Source organism: Labrus bergylta, chromosome 13, assembly GCF_963930695.1.
Source record: "Labrus bergylta chromosome 13, fLabBer1.1, whole genome shotgun sequence".
Classification (NCBI taxonomy): domain Eukaryota; kingdom Metazoa; phylum Chordata; class Actinopteri; order Labriformes; family Labridae; genus Labrus; species Labrus bergylta.
The window spans coordinates 18642264-18664531 of NC_089207.1; the positions used below are offsets into that span (position 1 = coordinate 18642264).

The following is a 22268-nucleotide window of genomic DNA, read 5'->3' on the forward strand; positions in this document are numbered from 1 at the left end:
AGACTAAATCAGCATGTACTAATTTATAAGACTTTACCTAACATGCTAGCCTCATACTTGTGTAATTTTATTCATGTGAAAAGTGCTGGAAGCCTCAGTCTTCGCTCTGACACCCAGTGACAAAACGTGTTCTTGTTATCTGTCCTCAAAGTGCATTTTGAAACAAGAAAAGGAGATTCAGGTTCGCTGCTTGTGCAGCCGGGAATCTCCTGCAGGAGGATTTGTGTGTGGGGCAGCTGGTCTCTTTAAATCTTTTTAAAAGTAGATTATAGACACTGGAAGAAGACGTGTCAGGTTTGTAGATGTTTTGACTGATGACTTTCTGCTCTGTGACTCAGGGCGTGTTGATCTGAGTTTGTAATTACTCTGTTCTCCATGTCTGTAACTTGTTTATTGTGCTGCTGCCTGTCTTAGCCAGGAAACTCTTGAAAATGAGATTCTTAATGAGGTTTTCTTGGTCAAACCCATTTCAAATTAGAACATGTGATTTGTTTCAGGCTTCCTGACAGCAGAAGTGCTCCTGTTTACATTATATATTTTCTATTCTACTATTCTAATCATGCAAAAACCTGTACAGTATGTGTAAACCTAGTTAGCGATAACCTCCAACAAAAGTAGCATAAGCTAAACTTTGCATTCTTTCCCCCTGATACACAAAAAAGCAGAGACACAAGTTTTGCACTGAGCCCTGCTCGCTGAAGTTGCAGCCTGAAGTTGTGAATGAAAAAGTCACTTGAACATGAGCCAGTGTTTCCATTTGACTTTGCTGAGTTTTGTCTCACCTTGCTGTCAGTGTGCCATGAACACTTTTCCTCTACATCTCTGCTCTGTTGGCTCATTGCTTTCCTGCAGCTTTTACATACCTCCTCTGTACTCCGTGTTGTTCCTCCAGTCTGCCAGGTCGATCTCTGCAGTGCCAGCAATCACCAGCTCCAGCTCCCTGGCATCAAATACGGACACCAGACGCACGTCCACCACCTAACGAACACACATCAACACACAGTGTGAGTCATGACACAGCCTGTTCTTTAAACTCTATAGTCTTCACTCATACAACAGATTGTTTGGGGGAATTTAGGAGTCTGGAGAGAAGGGAGTAGAAGTGGATTCTCACAGTGGAAAAAACAAGACGATAGCAGAGGGATAAACACTTCCACCAGTTTGTTTACAGAACATGTTGGATTTGATTTGTTTAACAAACTGAGGCATTGGAAGTCACATTTACACAAATGTATCACACAAAGCCTTGTTTATCTGACAACCTGTGAGGCAAAGTACTTAACAGGGGTTTGGATTAGTACCAGTTCTGAAAGCAGAATATGAGCACAAGTCCAGATTTCAGATTTCGATTTCAGTCATTTTGAGCTTGTTAAGCACTATCAGACATCAAGATCCATATCCTCCCAGTTATACACTAGACTTCATTCTCCGACTCCCATGTACATATTTAAGAGAAATTCACACACTTGTACCTCTCATTATCCAGAGTTTGAACAGATGTGTCCTTAGATTTAAATCCAAACCTTTCTGTGCATTGAGATGGTTTATATAAACAGCTGCATATTTTACATTACATTCTATGGCAGATTCTAATTCCCATACTTCCTGGTAGATTTTCAGACCATACTTCCTGTAACATCCAAGTCCACAGAACTAAAAGGTTTTTTTTTATGTCTTACATTTTTTTGACGTGTTACACTCTGACTTTATGTGCTATCACTTACTCAAGTCATCTTCTTGTAAACTTGTTTTTAAATGTTTTGCTGTTCAGTCGACACTCCAACGAATACATTTTAAAGACGTGCTATTGTACCACTACCACAAGAGGATATAAACCTACTGTTTTTTCCTTTAGTATATTGAATAGATATCCTTATACTATTGTTTCCTCCATATTTAGTCTATTTTGAATTCTCTTATTTTCTATGAAGAGAAAACAAGATGTAAAAAGTTTATAATTTTATCATCATATTGTCCATTAGGCTTTCACGATATGAGAAAAATAAACAGTATGGGATAACATTTTTCAATATTGCTATAATGATACAGTATGAAGTTTAAAGAACTATTAAAGCATTTATATAAGCTATCACTGAACTGAATTGCTGTTCTTCAGGTTTGAAACTCTCCTCTCCCTCCTGAATCCAAAATGAAAAAAACTTTGTTGCACCAGTTAACTAGGGGGGTCATCTGAGGGTTAATCAAGCTGAGAGCTAGCTTGAGCTGACTGCAGAGAAATGATGTGAAAGCATGAACATTATACCCAGACCCTCAATGTAATGAGTGAAATGTACCCATGCTGAGTGAGAAAGCATGACATGTTTGGATAATTATTTTGAGTATTCTCATTTCACGATAAAATTGCCATTGTGAATAACTGAGCAGCTCTTTTGGCCGTGTAGCCTTTTTGTTCACTGTAATTATTATTATTATTAATAATTATTATGAATTGGCTCATTCTTAAAGTCCCTCAAGTTTTTACTGAACTCGGTAAAATGGCATTTTCTTTTGATGCCCCAATTTCACGGAGCGCCCTCCAGCAGACTCTGAAGATTGGAGGTCTTCCCTCTCCTGCAGAGTTTAGGAATTTGATTTCTAGCCACTTTGTTTCTAATTGGGACTGTTTTTAATGGACCTCAGTGGCTTTTGTCATAGATTTGTAAGTGTTTGTTGTCGTTGTTTCTGCTTGTTTTACTGTGCTTGTAATATCGATGATATTGGAAATGAGGGAAACCTCAGAGTCCTTTCGAGAATAGTTGAGGTGTGATTGATTGATTGAATGATGGATATGTGAATATAAGCCAACACAAAAACAGTCTGTCTGCTTATTTGATAACTTAATTAATCATCAGTATTAAATATTCAAGCAGGCTTAATGTTTTCTTATTTTTAATGTCATGTACTGAGCATGTGCTTTTCTTCTTTCCTATTTGTGTTGATTTGTTTCAGTCTTCAGGGACTTGGAGAGAGCTGTGGTAACACAAAGTCAGGGGACGGCGTTCTCAACACTCAGTTATCTACGGCATCTTGTTTTTAATTGATTTGTTTTCATTTCCTCTGCATCTCCATGGTGATAGATACGTTAACAAGAAAGAGCAAAGATCAAACACTGCTGTCAGGCGAATAGCAAATATATCAAGATTCATGGAATTCAATTCTGTTTTGTCTCTCGCTCTTTTGTATTAATTGATTGAACTATTTTTAGCCTCTTCATCCTCATCTGAAAATGCCAGATATTGGATGACCCTTTGAACAAAAAAAAAAGGATCCTGAGCACCTGATTCAGTGACGCAATCACAGCGTCACTGGTATTGATCAACGATCCTGTCAGAGAGTCTAAAACAGCCATTATGTGCTTTAAAGAAAAAAAGCCTTCTCACTATCTGTATAAGAGCTTAGCGTAGCCTCAATGACGCTGATGTTAAGTTCTGTACCTCATAGAAGCCTCTGACCAGGCTCTCCGTCTGCTGGGCCACTCCTCTCTCGATACGCCACTTCACCATACGCTCGATGTACTCCTTCTTGTTCTTCTCTGAGACAGGGATACCAGCCCCGCCCGGCTTCAGCTCTCTCTCCGTAATCTGCAGAAACAGAGACACACAGAAACTTCATGATCAAATGCAACTTTTATTTTTAATCATGGGACATTTTCTTTTTTCTTATTTGAGGTACAAGAAGCTTTGGGTTTTCTCCGGTAGTTTAATTTTTCGTTCCAAACTCCCTGAACTAATACAACTGTTTTTAACAGAACAAAGGAGCTGCTTCTCTGCTGCATCGATCCGTCATTTCTTTGTGTGTTACTTTGAGTTACTTAATGTGTAATGTGTAATGTGTAAACAACACATTTTTGTGTGTGCATCAGAAATGTATGAACCCATTTACATGTGATTTACACTTGTAAAGAAGGACAAATATTTCCTGTTAAAGAGAGCCTTACATATAAATCCTCAAATATATTTGTAAATCCTTCTGTTGGCATTTATTCTTCTTAAGACTGATCTGACTTTATATCAATTTGAACTATTTGGAAAGGCAAACCTGAGGCAGAGGTGGACCAAATCTCCCGTGTTTTTGTGAGGTAATATTAATATTTTGTCAAAACGTTGTTGTGTGAGAGAGAAATGCAAGAGCTGTTCCTGGTTGAAAAAGGTGAAATCTTTGCTATAAAAGAGGTTTATCTCTCCAGAGATCTTTCCCAAATATTATAAACCACATAAAAAAATAAAAGTAGCACAAAAAAGCAGGTCTTGTGGACGTATTTTGAGCGGGCGCATTTGTTTGCAGATATGAGGTTGCAGCCTCCTGCTGATGCAATCACCAAGAGCAATTTGACTCAGTAAATAGTTAATCGTAAAACCAAAGTGGTAAAATAATAATGCAGATTTATATTCACTAGGCTGAAAACCACAAATGATAGTGAACACATCTGATTCCGCCTCACATACCTGTCCAAAGACCTCCTCGTTGACAGTGAAGGTGAGGTCCAGCATGTCCTCAATGTCGTTGTCCTTCATCCACTGCAGGCTCTGGTGGAACTCCTCGTCCAGGAACTCCAGGTCACTCAGGTCACACGGGCTGGATGAGCGCAGGCAGAGGTTACACGGAGCTTACAGAGGGGTCAACAAGGTATTGATGGATCGCCCTGTTCATAAACCATGGCTGATTGTAAGAGGATAGGTTAAAGGTTAGTTACCCCATGTATAACAGCGTGAGAGAGCAAAAGGTAGTAAAATATATCGCGCAGATTGATGCATGGCGAGAAAATACATACTGTTTACAGAGACATGCGGAGTACTGATGGATGTAGAGGGGAAAACACAACGACAGGATTTTTATCCTAAATTCATCTTATTTATACATATACATGGGTTTGACTTCATTTTCCTGAATATACCTTAACTATTAGAGTCCTAACTGTTTCAAGTAGTTTAATTGGTGTTGCTTCTGCACATTGGATCTAGGTATGCCATACCTCATTGTATAATAATAGTAGTTTAAAGTAAAGTTAGGTGGCTAAGAAAAGCTATTAATTGATTCCCCCAATTTTTCAACACACTACCGACGTCTGTGTATGAATTCAGAGGAGGGTTACAGATAAAAGAATCAGTGTTTTTCATGAAGCATTATTTGTTTGTTCCATGTGCCGTTTATATTTTAATGTCATAACTTGCTACAGCTGCTTCCATCATGCGTCAGGTATTATAAATAATTCTTAATATTTTGGGGAATCAGCCCAACAAAAAGTGCTTATTCAAAAAACAGTCACCTTGATTTCTTCCTGTACTTAAAAATACATAAGAAAGTCATGATTGGGGCGCTGGATAGCCTAGTGGTTAAATAGCGGGTACTATGTACGGAGGCTATACTTCTCAGAGTGGGCACCCCAGATTCAACTCAAACCCCTGGAGACTTTGCCGCCTTTTAATCGTATTCTACACATTTCCAGAAACATGTATGATGTCCTTAATGTACTTTTATTTTTCATTATTAAAACCTTTTCTTCACAAGAATGATGTAGCAAAGAACAGATCCATGTCGCTTCAGAGCAAAAGAACACAAATAAATGCATAAATATTCTGTCCTTACAGCAGACACTTGGCATGGTTTGAGGTCTGTTGGAGGAAGCTATTAATAAGAATGCTGCTCCTTCTGATAGGAGACCCAGCCAGCTGCTAGCTGAGAGACCCTGACTGAAACACTCATATTCTCAGCACGCTCGCATAAAGTTAGTGAGGAGGAGCTGATTGGAAGTGCCAACATTGCCCTGCAGGCGGGTGTAGAATAGGAAGTAAGGGAGAGGCAGGCTGAGGGACTTACATGCGAAGAAGCCCCTTGTAGAAGGGTCGGGTAAAAAAGGCGTCGAGCAGGTACTGATGGACGAGAGCCAGGCCCAGGATACGCCCACTGAAGCGAAACCTAGACCCAACACAGAAAAAGTACAGGTGAGCACACCAGCATCATATCTGGATAAAGAGTCCTTTCATATTCTTTTTTAGATTAAATGTTTCTGGTTTTGAGTGCCAGATGGAGGGGGTAACTCTTTCAGATGGAGTGCAGTAGCAGCATAACAAAGCAAATTGATTTAGATTCTTCTTTTCTGCAGATGCATAAACATTGTGGACGTAGAATGGCTTGTGTGTACTACTTTCATGTAGCTTTTAACAGGCTTAAGTCAAATTTGAAATTGACTTTCAAACTCAGGATGCACCAGATGGGGACATTGTTCATGACAATAAACTAAATCCCACAAGATTTACTGCAGGGACAAAGCGGTGAGTCAGAACAGTGCTGAAGTCTGTACAACAGAGACTCAAAGCAGGGTAAAGACACCGCTTTGCAACTTACAGCAGTCACTGATCTGGCACCAGTGTCACCACTTAAGGACATTTCTTTTATATTTTACATCCTTTTCTATATGTTGTTTTTAAATGTGTCACTGTGACTTTGTGTACTATCATACTTATAACGACTAATCCTGTATATCCTGTCTTTATCGAGAACTTTAGAAAGTATCACAAACATCAGCAACAAAATTATTGGATTGACATTCCTTAAAGCGTATAACAGCGACTAATGCCTGTTCAGCCGGGCTAACAGAAGAGGTGCATTTTGGTGCTAATTCTTCTTGATACATCCTCTGATATCATGGTTCACCTGTCTTGTTGTTTACCCATCAATTCATAAGTTGGATCATACATTCATCAATGTATCCACAGTTCTATTAATTCTTTGATCAATCCTTGTACCATCCATCCATCCATTCACCAGTCGCCACCAGTTCACTAACTGGATCATCCATCATCCCTCCACACATCCCCCAATCCATTGATCTAGCCATCTTTCCATCCATCTATGGTTTTTTAAACAATCAAACCATCCACCCATCGTTCCATCCATGGATATATCTATTGATCCACCCATCTATGTACCAATCCATCCCCTCATCCATCCATTTATTGATGAATCAATCCAACCATCCATCAATCCATCCATCCATCCATCAACCAACCATTCAGCCCTCCATAAACAAATCTATTCAGCCATTCATTCATCCAACTCAGCCATCCATCCACCAAACATTCAGTCATCCATCCACCACATCCATCCATCCATCCATCCATCACTCACCAACAGTTCACTGATTGGATTATCTGTCTATTCATCCCTCCACACATCTATCATCAGCCCATCCATCTATCTATCTTTCTTTCATTCATTCATCTTTCCATCAATCCTTGTACCATCCAACCACAGATATATCTATTGATCCATCCGTCTTTGGAAATAATTCTTCCCTCCCTCCATCATCCATTTATTGATTAATCACTCCATCCATCCATCCATCATATAGTAATCCATCCATCAGTCTACTCATCCATTCTTTCATCTAACTCATCCATCCATCCATTCATCAATTTACTTCTATACACATCCATCCATCCATAAATCCAATCTGTCTGTTGATTGATTCCTATTTACTTTTCGATCTTTCTTTCCTCAATTTATCCACAAATCCCGCCATCCATGAACCGGTACCTTTATGCCTCTTTCCTCCAGTTCTATCACTTATCCCTCCATTCCCATTTCATCCATCAAATCCTATCCATCCATCCATCCCATCCATCCATCCAACGGTCCATCCATCCCATCCCATCCCATCCATCCATCTGAGGCTAAATTGGTTGCTGATCCAAATTTCCACACAGCACCCCACAAATGACTTCTATTACAGTATCAGCACCCAGCAGTCAGAGCATACACCATGACCACTTCAGCACAGCGTTACTAAACAAATACTATAGCACAGTAACATATTGAAACCTCACCATTCATGGTGGTTGTCCACAAAGGCAGACATGGGGCTAATCTGGACCGTGTACGTGTCATTGGCTGAGTATTCAAACAGGCCGTAGTACGGGTTGAACAGTTCTCTAGACACCAGGAAGAAAAACTCTCTGGAGGGTCCACTGTAGTCCAGCCTGCAACAAACAAACATGTTACAATATATCAATATGTACACATGTTAATTAGCCTTTTATCTACTTCTTCTGCAGCTAAAATAATATCATATCATCATTATATTCAAATCTGGTGTGCACAGTAGTTAAAAGAAACTCTTAGACTCTGAGAAAAAGACACCACCCCAACTTTCATCTTGAATTTTCAACAATGAAGGATAAAGATGATACAATTAACCAATGATAAAGAATATTGTAATGATCAATCATCCTCCCAATAATATCTGAATTGATGCTATTTGTATTCAGTTACTCTTTCTACTGATTTCACAAGATTTATAGAAGAAGTCCCTTTCCTCATCCACTTGTTCCAGCTGCTTGGATCTTATCAGATGTGTGTGTAATTGTTCATTTTCAAACTTCAGATAACACTGGATGCTGAGTGAAACTCTACTGGATCAATTACTGTAACCAAATACACACATTTCACACTCGCGCTGTCTGAAGTGTGATAAGGAAATGAAGTGGGTATGAAATGCTTCTTTCTCACCCGTCCTCGCCCACAAAGCTGACGTAAAGTTTACTCCTCTGCAGGTCTTTGCGAGAGTAACACATGATCTGGTTAAAGGCGTCCTCCAAGAGGTGATCCCTGCGTATGATGAGCCTGGAAACATCCAGAGACACACATGAAAAACACACGCACAGATCCATTAGTGTTGGACTTGGTGTTCATTGTAATGTTTTGTGGCCATCTTTCCAGGCCTTTTGTTGCAGCTTTTGTGGCCAAGACCTCCTTTCTCATGTTTTGCTGTTGTTTACAATCCGACCATCAACTTGAGAAGTGAGAATAGAAATGGTGCTGAGAAACGCATTTGATTCGATGCATTCTGCATCTTTTGCTCACTACACGGATTGCTTTACTTCCTGAATTCAGCCAATGACCCTTGAAAGGCTAGTGGGCGATACTACTCGTACTACAGACAAGTTCAGAGAAGTTCCAAAAGAGATACAATGTTGTTTTTATGTAATATGTTTGTGAAGCTTGTATTGTTTTTAATTGATGTTATATTGTCATAATGTATGTTGTTAGACCTTCCTGCCCAAGGACAACAGATGTAAATGAGCGATATAGCTAACGCTGGCCCAATCGTGTGTTGTGCATGGCATGTGTCAACCAAACCAAACATAAGAACACTAAACGCTAAACCAAACAACACTTTTCCAAAATCTGATTACCCACGGATCCTGTCTTTTTATGCAGAATCTGTAATTAGAAATTTAAGGTTTGAGAAAAATCCATCCTCTCTCTCGTCTTCTTCCTGCTCCACTTTTCAGAAAATGTGTGCTCAAACAGGCCGTTTGGAGATTTTCCCTTCCTGACTTTCTTTCCCCATTTCAAAATCATCAACAACCCTACTTCCCTAGCTCTTTCGACTTCGTCCACCATCATGTTAGCTAACCCTGCAGTCGGCTCCAAACTTGCACCAATGAATCTGAGGGGGTGTTTGTCGCTGACTCGCTGAGTGACTAAATGTGACAAACGCACAGCCTATGTATTTATGTAAGGTTCAGAACAGTAAACACTGTAAACTACATTAAAGGCCTCTTCTTCATTTACAGAAAAAAAATGAATCAGTACTAAATAAGACATCTATACATAAATATCTTGTAGTTGTAGTTGTATTTAAACCTACTTGACTTTTCCCGGTCCCTGCCCGTAACCCTTGGTCTCCAGCTTCCGATAGAAGTTCCTCAATTTAGCCTCAAAATCTCGTTTATAGGGAGCAGGAGCTCGGGCGTTTGCTCGCTGGGTGCCTGAGATATAAATGAAAGAGAGAGAGAAAGAAAGAGAAGACAAAAAATGACAAAGAAAGTTTAATGCATAAAGAAAGTAAGACACAGGCACAACAGAGGGTGTAGGTAAAAAGCATAGAGATGTATATTGATCATTGATTTATGAATTCATTCATCAGTTCTCCTCAGTTTATTTTGAATCATAAAATTTAGTTAATATGTTTATCAGCTGATTTTAAGGGAGTACAGACAGAAAACTAAGCTTGCTTGTGTCTGTCCAGTATATATGTAGCAGGAGTCAGTGGAGGAAGGACTGTGAGTGTTCAGTTAGAGTGATGATGTTGTTCGATAATGTTAGACTGATTTCATCCTGTGTTCTCTAGAAACCCTCTCCGAACATTTTCTTTAAATAGACAATATAAACCAAATCTCATGGCGGAAGGCGTGAAATTTAATCAAAAGGTAAGAATTTAATAAAGGAGAGAAAAGATGTATCATGCCAATAAAGACGATGCAAACACAGATTGAGACAGAGACTTACCAGGGGAGCTCTGAGGAGAGGAGGCGGAGAGGCAGTGACTGGGGTGGAGTAATGGCGGGACATATGACATCACCTCCTCCTCGAACAAGCTGGAGACACAGAAGAGGTGCACATACAAAACCAAGTCAGAAAGACACAGGCATATAAGATAATCATAATAATAATATAGAACTGTAGTTATTAAAGGTTTTTTTTCTGTGTCAGGCTAAACATCTGGCTACGCTACGTAAATAAAGGACGCAATCTTTTCATGTAGAGCGTAAGCTTTTATATTCTTCCATAAAATAAACATATTATGGCAGGGAACTTTTTTGGTGTCTCACGATTCGATTTGATTTTGATTCTTGGGGTCACGATTCGATTCAGAATCTGTTTTCGATTCAAAACGATTCTGGATTCGTGATTCAATGTCTATTTTTGAATTAGTACATACTTCAGGATCTACTCCAGTCATCTGTGAGACTGGCTGAATTTCTTGCTGCTTCATTTGGAATTCAAAGAGTTAAAGAACTAGCATTAGCAGTTAGCAGGGAGAGACTGATTAGATCGATTTTTGGAAGTTATGAATCGATTTAAAGTCTCAGAAGATAAATCGATTTTTCTCCCCACCTGTAAAACATACTATTATGTTTTAATATTCTAAAGAACCGTACCTTTAAAAAACAAACAAACAAGTCATCCATAACTTCAGAGTAGCGAGATATTGATTATTTCTCAATTCCCAGCAAAAAGGATAATAAAAACCTCAACGGCCCTCACAAAATACAGTATGTTTTTATTCTTCCAGACATGTTGGCAAAAAAGCTGATCTGACAATAAAGGACCTTAAGGATTTGAGATAAATATATACATGAAGAAAAGGCTATCTTTAGCATAGGTAGATTAAACAGATATGAACAATGTGGTGTCTCAAAGAGGAGCTGGGGCAAAAGCTGAAATTTAAACAAGTGACCAGTAACCAGTGCACTCACACACAAATGTACACACACACACACACACACACACACACACACACACACACACACACACACACACACACACACACACACACACACACACACAGACCTCACCTTAACAGCATGACGAGGTCAGCGTCGCTGGAGAGACGAGACAGCCCGTTGACTCCCTCAGTGCGGATAAACTGCACCTTCTCCCTGCACACACACACACACACACACACACACACACACACACACACACACACACACACACACACACACACACACACACACACACACACACACACACACACACACACACACACACACACACACACACACACACACACACACAGACAGACAGACAGACCCAGACACACACACATTAGGGGGTAAACTGACACAATCCATTAGGATTAAAGGTTAACTGGGCGTTCAGGTTGACTGATGATGATGATGATGATAATGGAGGACTGCTGGGGAGGAAGAGAGAGAGGGAAAGACGACGAGAAGTAATAAAACATAGAAGGAGGAAAAACAGAGACATACTTGAGCGAGTGGTTCCTTGCGAGCTCAGGTTGTCTTTCCTGCAGGATCTCAACGATGTTGGGTTGCCGTAGAAACGCCACTATCTTATCATTGTAGGCTGAAGAAATGAAAAAGGAACCTGCATTTATATCTTTGTTTAATGTGGGTTTACGTTATATTGATGCATGTGTAAAACCGGATTCTGCCCGACTTACCCACAGGCACCACATCCGGGTACTGACTCCGTGAGCCGCTGAAGGTGCTGGAGGGGCGGGGCATGACGGGCGGGTTGGGCTGGCGAGAGTCGTCCACTACCTGTGACAGAAGAAGACACTACTGTTCAGGTCTCATCCTAGTTCTGAGACAGATTCACGTTCCGGTTTACAATCGCCCAAGATGCAATTTGTATCCATTCAGTCAAGTACAGAACAAATACCAAGTTGTGAAGATTAGAATAATATGACATAACAACACAACTTGTATGGCGCTTGTATGGCGCTATGCTAGGTGGCAGCTTGTTGTAACATCTCTCAAATCAACATTTCGACATTTAGCATCAATAAAGTCCTCGACGCTTAAAGAAATTCAAGATTCAAGATGGCAGCTTAAGAAAAATCTTCAAAATAAACAATTGACTATGTGTATCAAAAAGCCAAACCTGTAAAACAAACTATACAGAGGTTATTTTTCAGCAAAGACAGTTATTCATAAAAAATACTTAAATCCATCAGAGAAGATTTCTTTTGAACAGAACATTACTGGCTACATCAGTGAGGACAGGACAGACAGGCATCAGTACATTTTATTTTACTGCGTTTCATCGTCACAACACGTACATTTTGGTTGTTCACTCGAGATCTCAACTCATTTGTCTTATTATCTCGGAATGTCAATGCTTGTTTTCCAGCCAAAACTAGAATAATGAACAACAACAACAACACAGTGTTTCCCACACATGGACGATACCTGGGCGGGCCGCCTAAGTATATTTATGGCTGCCAAGTATATTTCCGACCTGTTTTTATTTATTTTTTAATTTATTCATTAACCTTCTGCACTTATGTTAAAGAGAGATAAAACTAAAATTAATTTATTTTGATATAAATAAAAAACTAATTTAAAAACAAACCCTAACCCCCCCCCCGCTAACTCCACCGCCCAGGGATCTCATTCTGTGGGAAGCACTGCAACAGCTCTACAATTCATTTAGCAGACACTTTAACCCGAAGTGACAGACATCCGAGAGTAATTAAAACACAATCAAGGATCTGAAGGGGAGGAAACAGCGTCAGTGAGTGCAAACCAACAGCAGTGGTTACAGGCATTAAGGTACAGAGAAAGCCAATCTTTACGCTTAAGTTCTTGTTTGCTTTTGTAAACCATAAAGAGGCATCAATACTAATTTCAGCCTCTTTCACAACCAGCTACAAACTCCTGACAGGAGCCTTTTTAATGAGGCAAAAAACAGTTATCTATTATGTTAAAGGTATCCTGACTCATTTATATAATTCCTCATTTCAGTAGAATGTAGTACCGGATGAGAGGAACGTTATAAATTAACTGCAGTTAATTTCCTCCGATGCCTTAACGTGCATTTAGGAGGAGCACAGTTTTCTTTGCTTGTTGACTCGACTACAGCAGGATAACTTCTCCTCCTGTGCCCATAAAGCAGAAACACACTGAGCATCTTTTTCCATCTCCTTCATCCTGGCCTCTAAAAAACATTGCAGTGTCTCTGTGAGCTTTAAGTTGACTCCAGGTGACAAGTGGTGCAGTGGGGGCTAGTCTCTCACCTCCCCGGCGCTGTGGCTGCGCTGGCGGCTCAGGTGCTGGCGGTGGGCCAGCAGCCCAGTGGAGCGAGAGCTCTGGAGGGGCAGGCGTGGGTCAATGAAGGTCGTAGAGCGACAGTTGTGATCCACGAAGAAAGGCTGAGGATTGAGATGCAAATAGCAACAATCATGTATAAAAAAAGCTCCACTGTATGTGCTCTGAAAACAAATCCTCACTTGCAGCACAGTGAGAGTAAGGATGAGAGGAAAATACTCGAGGACAACCGAGAAAAGACTGAAATCAATAAACCCACACAAACTTTGGGGTCGAGGTCAAATCAAAGGTTTAAAGTCAAAGGGAAGGTTTACACGCTCACAAAAACACACACACCTACCTTCCCAGTATGGTCGTGCTTCATCTCCCAGCCCCGGGGAAGCTCCAGCTGTTTGTTGGAAAACATGTTGAGGAAGGTGACGAGGTCGCGGTTGTGCTGGTAGCGCTCAAAGTAGTGAGCGTCCCGACGCACCTTACTGATCATGTGCTTCAGGCAGGTGTTGCTGGTAAACATGCGGTAGGCACTCTGGGCAGAGAGGACAGACGGGTGAAGTTAACACAAAGGGATAGGAGGGAGATGAGAGAATAACACTTCAAAGATGGAAAACGATCTGTCATAGTGTTCTTAGGAATGTGCAATCTTTATCCATGGTATTAACCTTAATTGAGATAATAAAGTCAAATGCCAGTTGTGTATTCTGACGTGATTTGTGTTTGTGCATGTTTGTGTATCAGTGCTGCATAAAGCATGCACTGCACGGACACAAAAGGAGCTCAAAATAGTCTCATGTAGTCAAATTTGAAAAATGAAATAGGTAAAACTTTATCTGTACTGTCACTTTATTTTAAGATAGTAATTTATTTATTTATTCTAATGCTGGCCTTGGTTATTTAACACACTTAATATGCCTCTACAAAGAACTTGCTTTACCTTACAGTTACTGACAATCAAGCACATCTTATACCAAATTTACCTGTTTGTCAAAGATGACTATTACACCAAATATTGTTGAAATGTTTGTGAAATACAAAAAGTTTTGAAGAGAAGCTATTGAAATGATTGATCACTGTTTGTGGGCAGTCCATCATGTCAAACACTTGCTGACAGTGGATGATTGAAGGCAGGGTTGGTAATTTTTTTAAACTAGCATGATTTTGAAAGTGGCATTCCCTCAGTGCTTCGTCTACACCCCCTCCCCTCTGTGCTCCCTCAAAAGCCACGCCCCCTCACTAACATGCACGAGCGCTGTTGCTCTAGAAGTGGACCTCAGCTCATCTCTTACATTGTGTAGAAACTATGTCGTCTCATGTCTCATTCAGCGGTAAGTGAACTCACAGTATAAACTCAGTCATCAGTGACTCGTTTTGAGTGTGAGCTAGTGTACGCAAGGAGTAGAGAACAAGCAGGGAGACAGGGAGGCGCCTGATTGGTTCATCAGATTGGTACCTCGTGGCAGACATTGGTCAGGTTTTATAAGCTTACAACTGCTACAGATGACAGATTTTCTTCATTCCTTTTTAATTTCTGTCAGGTCCTAAAGACAATTTCAAACAAAATCTTAAAAAGTTTATCTGGAGAAAATTACCAACCATGCCTCTAAGGCTCATTAATCAGTCACAGTGATGAGTGAGTTTTCATCAATATTTCCGACTTCGTTTTAAAATATATGTTGACAGATGTTAAAAAAAAAGGCACAGGGTTACAAGTGACAGAGAAAGTGAAGCGTGAGAGACTGACGGGGTTTGAATGCAGCACTGTGAAGAAGTCGGGGCTGCACAGGAACTTGGCGCTGGGGGACTGCAGCAGCAGGGAGAGCCGCGAGCGACCACTGGAGTGAGCGACTGCACTGTCTCGTCTGTACTCTGCAACAAAAGCAACACACGCCGCTCAGAGAAGAGAAGCAGATCGCTGAGAACACGAGACATTTTATTATTACACATTCAAGCTTTCTCTTTCAGGGACTTTGTGAGCAGAAAAGAAATCGTAATTGTATTGAGTGATGAGTCATGTAATTGATCAAATGAAAACAGCGCTCTTGTGAATAAAGCCTGTAATTTTTCTATTCCTGTTTTCCTGTTGTTATTAATCTGTTGAAATTTACCAGAAATGGAGTGAGGCAACAGTTCACTATCTGATTCAGGCAGCAGCTCAGGTGGAGGTTCTTCTGCCCGATCACTGTTGGTGATGGTCCTCCTGATGCTCTGGTACCTGTGATCAAGAGTAACCATAATCCTTTAAATACAACGATGAAAAGGCATTTTGAGTGGAAACAGATTACCAGTAATACAACAACTTTATATGTCCCCACTTAAAGTCTTTGTATGCCTCTAAGAGCAGAACAGAAAACCCCAGAGGCTTGAGAAGATAATCCATAACAGAGAAAAGGTCTGAGAGGGGATACGTTGTTTCCTGGTTTGTTTAAAGCTCTACTGCTGATCTTAGTGCTTGGTTTAGCGAGATGCGATATTATTTCTATACCTGTTCTACCACCGAGAACTAAACTGAAACATGAACATACATTTTTTAAATTTAACCTTTATTTAACCAGGTAAATAATGGTTATTATACATCTGTCTTTTAGAAGGCACACCTGCGGTTGAGTTGCTCCATCTGCTGAATGGAGTTGGATCGGGTCAGGCCCTGCGGGGCAGGAGGCCCGGTGGGACGCTGCCATGTGGTGGTTCTGTTCACGTGATCCACAAAGAAGATCCTGCCGTGGCTGTCAATCCGAGCCTCCCAATCTGAGAGGAAATTAATAATTGATATACAAGTAGGTGTTCAATACCCTCGGAGGAACTCACCTGTTCAAATAAATACTGTAAAAAGAGACTTTAGTGCAAATATAGAGTGCTTAAACCTCCAAGTTAGTGAGTGTAACTGAAATGATATTAAGCTGGTGTAGAGTTTACCAAACCAACTGTGTTCGCTTTTTTGCTACATGCTAATTTTTGCACCAGCTGATGGGAATGCAGTTACTTATTCGTCAATCTGAATGTCTTATGGGAACATTTTGTAGTCGAGGATTTGTAGTTTATTTTGGTGCCAGACTGTAGTTTAAATGGACACATATATCAATGAAAACAGACAGGTCAACACACAAAGACACACTGCTACAAGCATGTGGTGGTGTATACAGATACAATAGACAAAACGAGACATGCAGACACACACACTCACTGGGAGGGAGAGGCTCGTCCACACGTTGGTATCGGTGGATGTCATGACGCACAGAAGGAAGTGAACGTACAGGATGGCCGTTGACAGGAGAACCTGAACACACAACAAAAGACAAGGTGTTTGTTTAACTATGGAGAAAATGATGTAAATTATGTTTGAGTGGTTTAGTTTTGTTAACTTTAGAGAAACAGAGACACCTGAACCTGAACTCTTCAATTTCAAAAATTCCTTTGAATAAATCTTCTGTCAAACAACAGAGTCATTAAAAATCCAATACCTTCCTCTCCATCTGTTTCCGTGGTGACTTGCTCTGAATCCAGAGAGCCCACCTCCTCATTCGGCTTTGACCCCGCCCCTTCTGGTTCTTCAGCCACGCCCCCAGCAGCCTGCATGCTCAGCCTCCTCACACTGACCTCCTCGACCTGGTCTGGCGCGCTGGTGGGAGGAGCCAGAGGAGCCGCTCCAGCCTCAGCGATGCTGACTGGCCCACCACCTTCATCGTCTACCGCCTGAGTGGTTGGTGGGACGTTAGAGACTACCTCTCCCCCTGGGTCGATGGCCGTCTCTGCTCCTTCCTCTGCCTCCTACAGGACACCCCACAAATACAAAAAGAAGTGAAAACACTGGAGGAAAAAAGATAATCATATAGAAATTCAGCCTCGCACTGACAGAGTGTACAAATGTATATTTAAGACATTCACACACACTGCTACAAAACATCCTGAATAACAGAAAGCCAATAAAAATGGAAGTTCACAACATGAGGCAGCATTGGCTCCATCACCAAGGAAACAAAATGAAGTTGAAAGAACTGAAGTTCATGTAAACATTCAGTGATACTGTATGTAGGCGTTTGACTCTAAATCACATGAAAACTGGATACACAAACCAGTTCACACTTACAATCTGTTCAAAGATCTTTCTCCTCGCTCAATACACGTCAGGCGAGATGCAAAAAGATTCTCAAACTTACTAACTGTGAAACTGTGCATCTAACAGCTTGTATTGAATAATGTATTATGGTGCAGTGTCACACAAACACAGCTGGGGCTAGGACCCAGAGGAGAGTGCTGCTCGGTACGATGTGTGCGCTGTGGGGAAAGTAATGACACGCTACAGTCACAGCAGAGTGGACTGTAGCTTCACTCTCACTCACAGGTTCAGAAAAAAATACATGGTAAGATGATTAATGAAAAAATAAACATATTAGAAAAGGGTACGGGAATGTAGACATACTTTGGAAATCTTGTATAAATCATATATCGGGCAGCCTTTTCAATATGGGATACATATGTGTATGTCTTTATCTACAGAGCTCACACTGGTCATGTGTTGTATTATGACTTGATGTACAAGATGGTAACCTACTCAGGCCCGGTTAGTCCTGGAGCAGTGTGAGTGCAGGCCAGCGTGAGGAATGGGGATGGGGGACAATTGTGCTTAACGGCACGTCACGGGACAACTTTGCCTAGTGTGAGTGCGCCCTAAGTTGACCGTCAAACGGGCGAAACCGACCTGAGGAGGAGAATATGTTTACCGATGAGCTAATGTATCAAAGTATAATTTACATGACGTTTTTATCACAGCAGCACAAACAGCAACAGTGTGGCAGCTTTCAGTAGCAGCTCCCGCTTACTTATGTAGCGGTCTTTGACGTGACATCCGGTGTTTCCATGGTAACGATAAACATGTGGTGTCTGTCATGGCGGCTCTGTCGTGGAGGCCATCGCAACAAGACACATGACGTAACAACTTTAAATTACAGATCTCTCTGGCTTTGGTAACTATTGGAACTATTTGAGTTAATGTAAGTACTCAACAAAAATAATATTCAAATAGATATTTTAATTAATTATTTTTGGCTCCTGCTGACTACTTAATAGAATAAGATAAAAGATAAAAAAGTTTAAGGAGGCGTGATAAACACACCTGTAAGAGCTCAGTGATGCAGTAAGGTGGGAAAATGATGCAAAATGTATATTTTTTGTTGGTTTACAAATTAAAACTGAAAAACCCTCCACTGAATTTATCCCATTTTGACAATGATACGTTAAAGTTTTCTTGAATTTGAAAATTTGTGCGTCGGGTTTTCTTGCAGGTATTTGCTGATGTGATTGGCTTGTGTAACTCTGCACGTTTATTGTGTGTAATGTAAAACAGCAAACACAGAGAGACTGTAGTGCTGAGCTATAAGTCGATTAATAAATAAATACATTAAAAACAACCACTGTTTTGTTGACCTTAACAGAAAGTTAAACATTTTCTGTTTCTAGGATCTCAAATGTGACAGCTCTATGCCTTCCTCTGTGTTTGAGATTAATATTAAGTTGTGTTTTTTCCACTGAAAATCTGCAGTTGACATTTAATAAAGATAATAAAAATGAGCCGCAGTCATAAATGGAACCCCGATGGTTTCGTACTAATAGAACAGATATTTAATCTCCGATGGTGATAAAATGATAATGAACTCACCACAGCCGTCGTCAGTGTGATTGGACAGCTCTCTGATGATGAGACGACAGTCTGCTGGGCTGTTGCCATGGAGCAGGTGTCAATCTCTGACGAGGGGTCCTCTATACCCCCCGTACCTTCCTCGGGCAATTCTCCACCCTCTGTCAAAACATTATGGGACATTGCCTCTGTGAAAGGAGTGTCGTCCACCTCGGAGAAGACGTCTGGCTCCAAAAAGTCATCCAAGTCCAAACCCGCCCCCATCTCCAGAGCCACCACGGCCTCAGGAGGTAAGTCACCTGCCGTATCACCTGCACCCCCAGGCTCCTCCTCCAGCACTGAGGGCTCCAGCTGCTCTGGCTCCTCGTGGATCTCAGGAAATGGATCATCTTCATCAGGAATATCTGGCGGCTCCCCATTCATCAGCAGCGGTGACAGCGGCGAGGGAGTGATGTCATTGGCCCCGGACCTCTCGTCGTCTTCGTCTGAATCGATGTGCAACATTGCGCTGAGCCTGGTGTGTGTCGGAAAGCTAGAGCGTAGTTTAGGTGAGGCCGCGCCCAGGGGTCTTTCACCGGGACCTTTGGGTGCCTCGATAGCATCCAGGCCCTCGATGAGTGACCTCTGAAGCATCTCATGGCCTGACAGACTTTCAGCGTCTACATATCTGGCCTCGGCTCCGATAAGACACAGGTCCTTCTCTGGATAGGCTGAGGCCCCGCCTTCCCACGTGCCCTGTGAGCCCTGCGAGCCAGTAGGCGACGGACCAGCAGAGACCACTGATACAATATTTACTCCTGGAAGATGATGGGGCAGATCCTCATCATCGGATGGAGTCCCTGGAGCTCCGTTCAAGGACGACATGCCGATGATAGAATCTGGAGAGGCGCCTGCAGGAGGCAGAAAGGTTGTATTTCAGTGCTGAGGAAGACAACTTCCAAAAAAAGAATGACGTAGTGGCAAAAATAAATGTAATGCTGGTTTACCATCTGGTCCTGTTGATGTGAGCTCCACTTTGAACTGTAACTGTCCACTCACATGTTCAGTGGGCAGTCGTCTGCACAAGGAGAAACTCACTGGCTGAACTCTGGAAATCAAAACAAAATTAAAAACAGTGATAGTACACCATGATTTCTGTGATCCTGCAAACCTCATATAGTGAGGGACTGCCAGGCGTGGAAAAACCGGAAGATTTAAAGGGCCTAGTGGAGCCAAGCCATTCAGTGCTTCAAACTGTGCAACCTGAAAGAACAATTCTGAAGTGTGTTGGGAGCCAGTGGGTTCAAATCCGGCCTCAGCCCTGTGCTGCATTTCATCCCCTCCTGACTGACAAAAGGTCAAAAAGGCCTAAAAATAACTAATAAAGCAGACTCTACATGTCATCCATTAATGCCAAAAATCAGATTTTTTGTTAACTTAATAACACAGCGTTGCAACCACCAGACTCCATTGACAAAAACGCTAATTCAACCTCCTGCAACAACCTTGCAACACGGGAGGATCTGGACCACCTCTTTGTTTTGGTGTTTTCTTGGATGTGATTTTACACTTTAAAACAGCCAAATCACACAATAGCAACAAACTAACTGATTTAGGCAGCATTAGACAGGCAGCTTCGAATGTTCTGTGAAATCTAAAAAAAAAACATAAATATTGTGAATTGAGTCTGGTGGCTTATAAGAGAGAGATTTGACTGGTCTGAAAAGCGTATAATTGAAGTATAAAGGTCTCTGCAGGGAGCCTTTCTGTCATTTTGTCAGACAAATTGAAGAACAGTCTGAGTCGAAAACACAAGGACTGTTAGAGGACTTTCATTAACTGGCCAAATCTACCCCAAAGGATAACACTGGAACCATTACAGCACGTCTCACCACTGCCAGCTGAAGTGTACTCGGACAAATCCACGACTCTCTGTACCGATTCATCATTAAGACCTCGAAACAAATAAATCATACAGCCTCACTAAAAAGAAAAAACATTAATTTGATGATGAAGTCATAAAATGTGTCCTCCTGTCCTTCTCCTGACTGAAAGTATGTGTGTGTGTTTATTTGTGTCTGCAGGAGGAGTCTGTGTTTATTACATACCCAGGTATTTTTTCAATAAGTCTCTGCACAGGGATAGTCAGCTGACCGAGAAAGCGTTTGATGATTGGTCGACTCTTGGCAAACTTGTCCTTCACCTCGATGTACAAGATGTCCGTCATTAGTGCTACGAATGTGTATTTCTGCAAAGAAGGCAGAAAAATAGATGGTCAGTCCAGTCCCATATTACACTTCATGAACGATGACGAGGTAGAAGCTTAAATGTCACCTCTCCATGCCAGACGGGGTTGGTGGTGTTAGCGATGATGGCTGAGCGTCGTTCCTGTCCGTGGTGGCTGAAGATGGGGAAGACGCTCCTCTTCCCCGGGTGGATGGACATCTTCAGGTACGGATCAGGGTTGAAAAACATCCCCTTCTTCAGGCCGAGGGCCCTCAGATCTTAAACAAGCAGGAAGTAAAGGCAAGTTAACAGTGATGCGCTCTTTAATTAGCATCGTGCAGCTGGCTGTATATCAAAGTGCCTGTGTGACCTTTGGCTCATGTGGATTTGACTGAGGACTGACTTGGTTTTTTGTTATTTCTTTACAGAGAAAAATATTAAGATATAGTATATCATATGTCACCATCCAGCTAATAACTACACTTTACTCAATCTCCACGTCCAGACTGTTCTGATTTCTGAAGTATTTTGAACAGCATTATGTTACAAACTACTTCTTAGTTCATTTTCATTTTACAACAGCAGTTAAAATGTTGTTCAAAATGTTAACTTCTAAACTCACCTGTCAAAGTAAAGCTGATCAGTTTTCTCGGATGTTCGACGCCCACCTGTTCTGACAGCCCCTCCGCCTGTAAAGGAACAACATCACACTTTTCACACCACAGACACAGACACAGAAACATATACAGTCTACCACAGCTGTCTTTTAAATTCACATAAATGAAGATGCTAATGCAGAACCACATTTATGAGGCGGGAATTCAACTAACTGGATGGTATGAAACCTCGTA

The 22268-nt window shown here is 41.3% G+C and overlaps 1 protein-coding gene across 4 annotated transcripts in view; it reads right to left on the reverse strand.

The window, feature by feature from the left end:
* The window catches only part of hecw2a (HECT, C2 and WW domain containing E3 ubiquitin protein ligase 2a), a 43819-nt gene that overhangs the window by 6269 nt on the left and 15282 nt on the right, over window positions 1–22268 (reverse strand). For 2 of the 4 annotated variants that reach the window (XM_020633202.2, XM_020633201.2), the window contains exons 5-27: window positions 22040–22106; window positions 21526–21695; window positions 21300–21439; window positions 20199–20299; window positions 19234–20102; window positions 17039–17345; window positions 16762–16854; window positions 16175–16325; window positions 15686–15792; window positions 15322–15446; window positions 13924–14109; window positions 13553–13687; window positions 11975–12074; window positions 11781–11877; window positions 11364–11447; window positions 10294–10382; window positions 9653–9773; window positions 8509–8622; window positions 7827–7979; window positions 5818–5916; window positions 4446–4575; window positions 3435–3581; window positions 864–978 (exon numbers count right to left, since the gene is read on the reverse strand). In XM_020633202.2, the coding sequence (XP_020488858.2) occupies window positions 864–978; window positions 3435–3581; window positions 4446–4575; window positions 5818–5916; window positions 7827–7979; window positions 8509–8622; window positions 9653–9773; window positions 10294–10382; window positions 11364–11447; window positions 11781–11877; window positions 11975–12074; window positions 13553–13687; window positions 13924–14109; window positions 15322–15446; window positions 15686–15792; window positions 16175–16325; window positions 16762–16854; window positions 17039–17345; window positions 19234–20102; window positions 20199–20299; window positions 21300–21439; window positions 21526–21695; window positions 22040–22106 (3700 nt within the window). Of the gene's footprint in view, window positions 1–863; window positions 979–3434; window positions 3582–4445; window positions 4576–5817; window positions 5917–7826; window positions 7980–8508; window positions 8623–9652; window positions 9774–10293; window positions 10383–11363; window positions 11448–11780; window positions 11878–11974; window positions 12075–13552; window positions 13688–13919; window positions 14110–15321; window positions 15447–15685; window positions 15793–16174; window positions 16326–16761; window positions 16855–17038; window positions 17346–19233; window positions 20103–20198; window positions 20300–21299; window positions 21440–21525; window positions 21696–22039; window positions 22107–22268 lie in introns of all 4 variants that reach the window. The other 2 variants (XM_020633203.2, XM_065962258.1) reach the window with 2 other exon arrangements.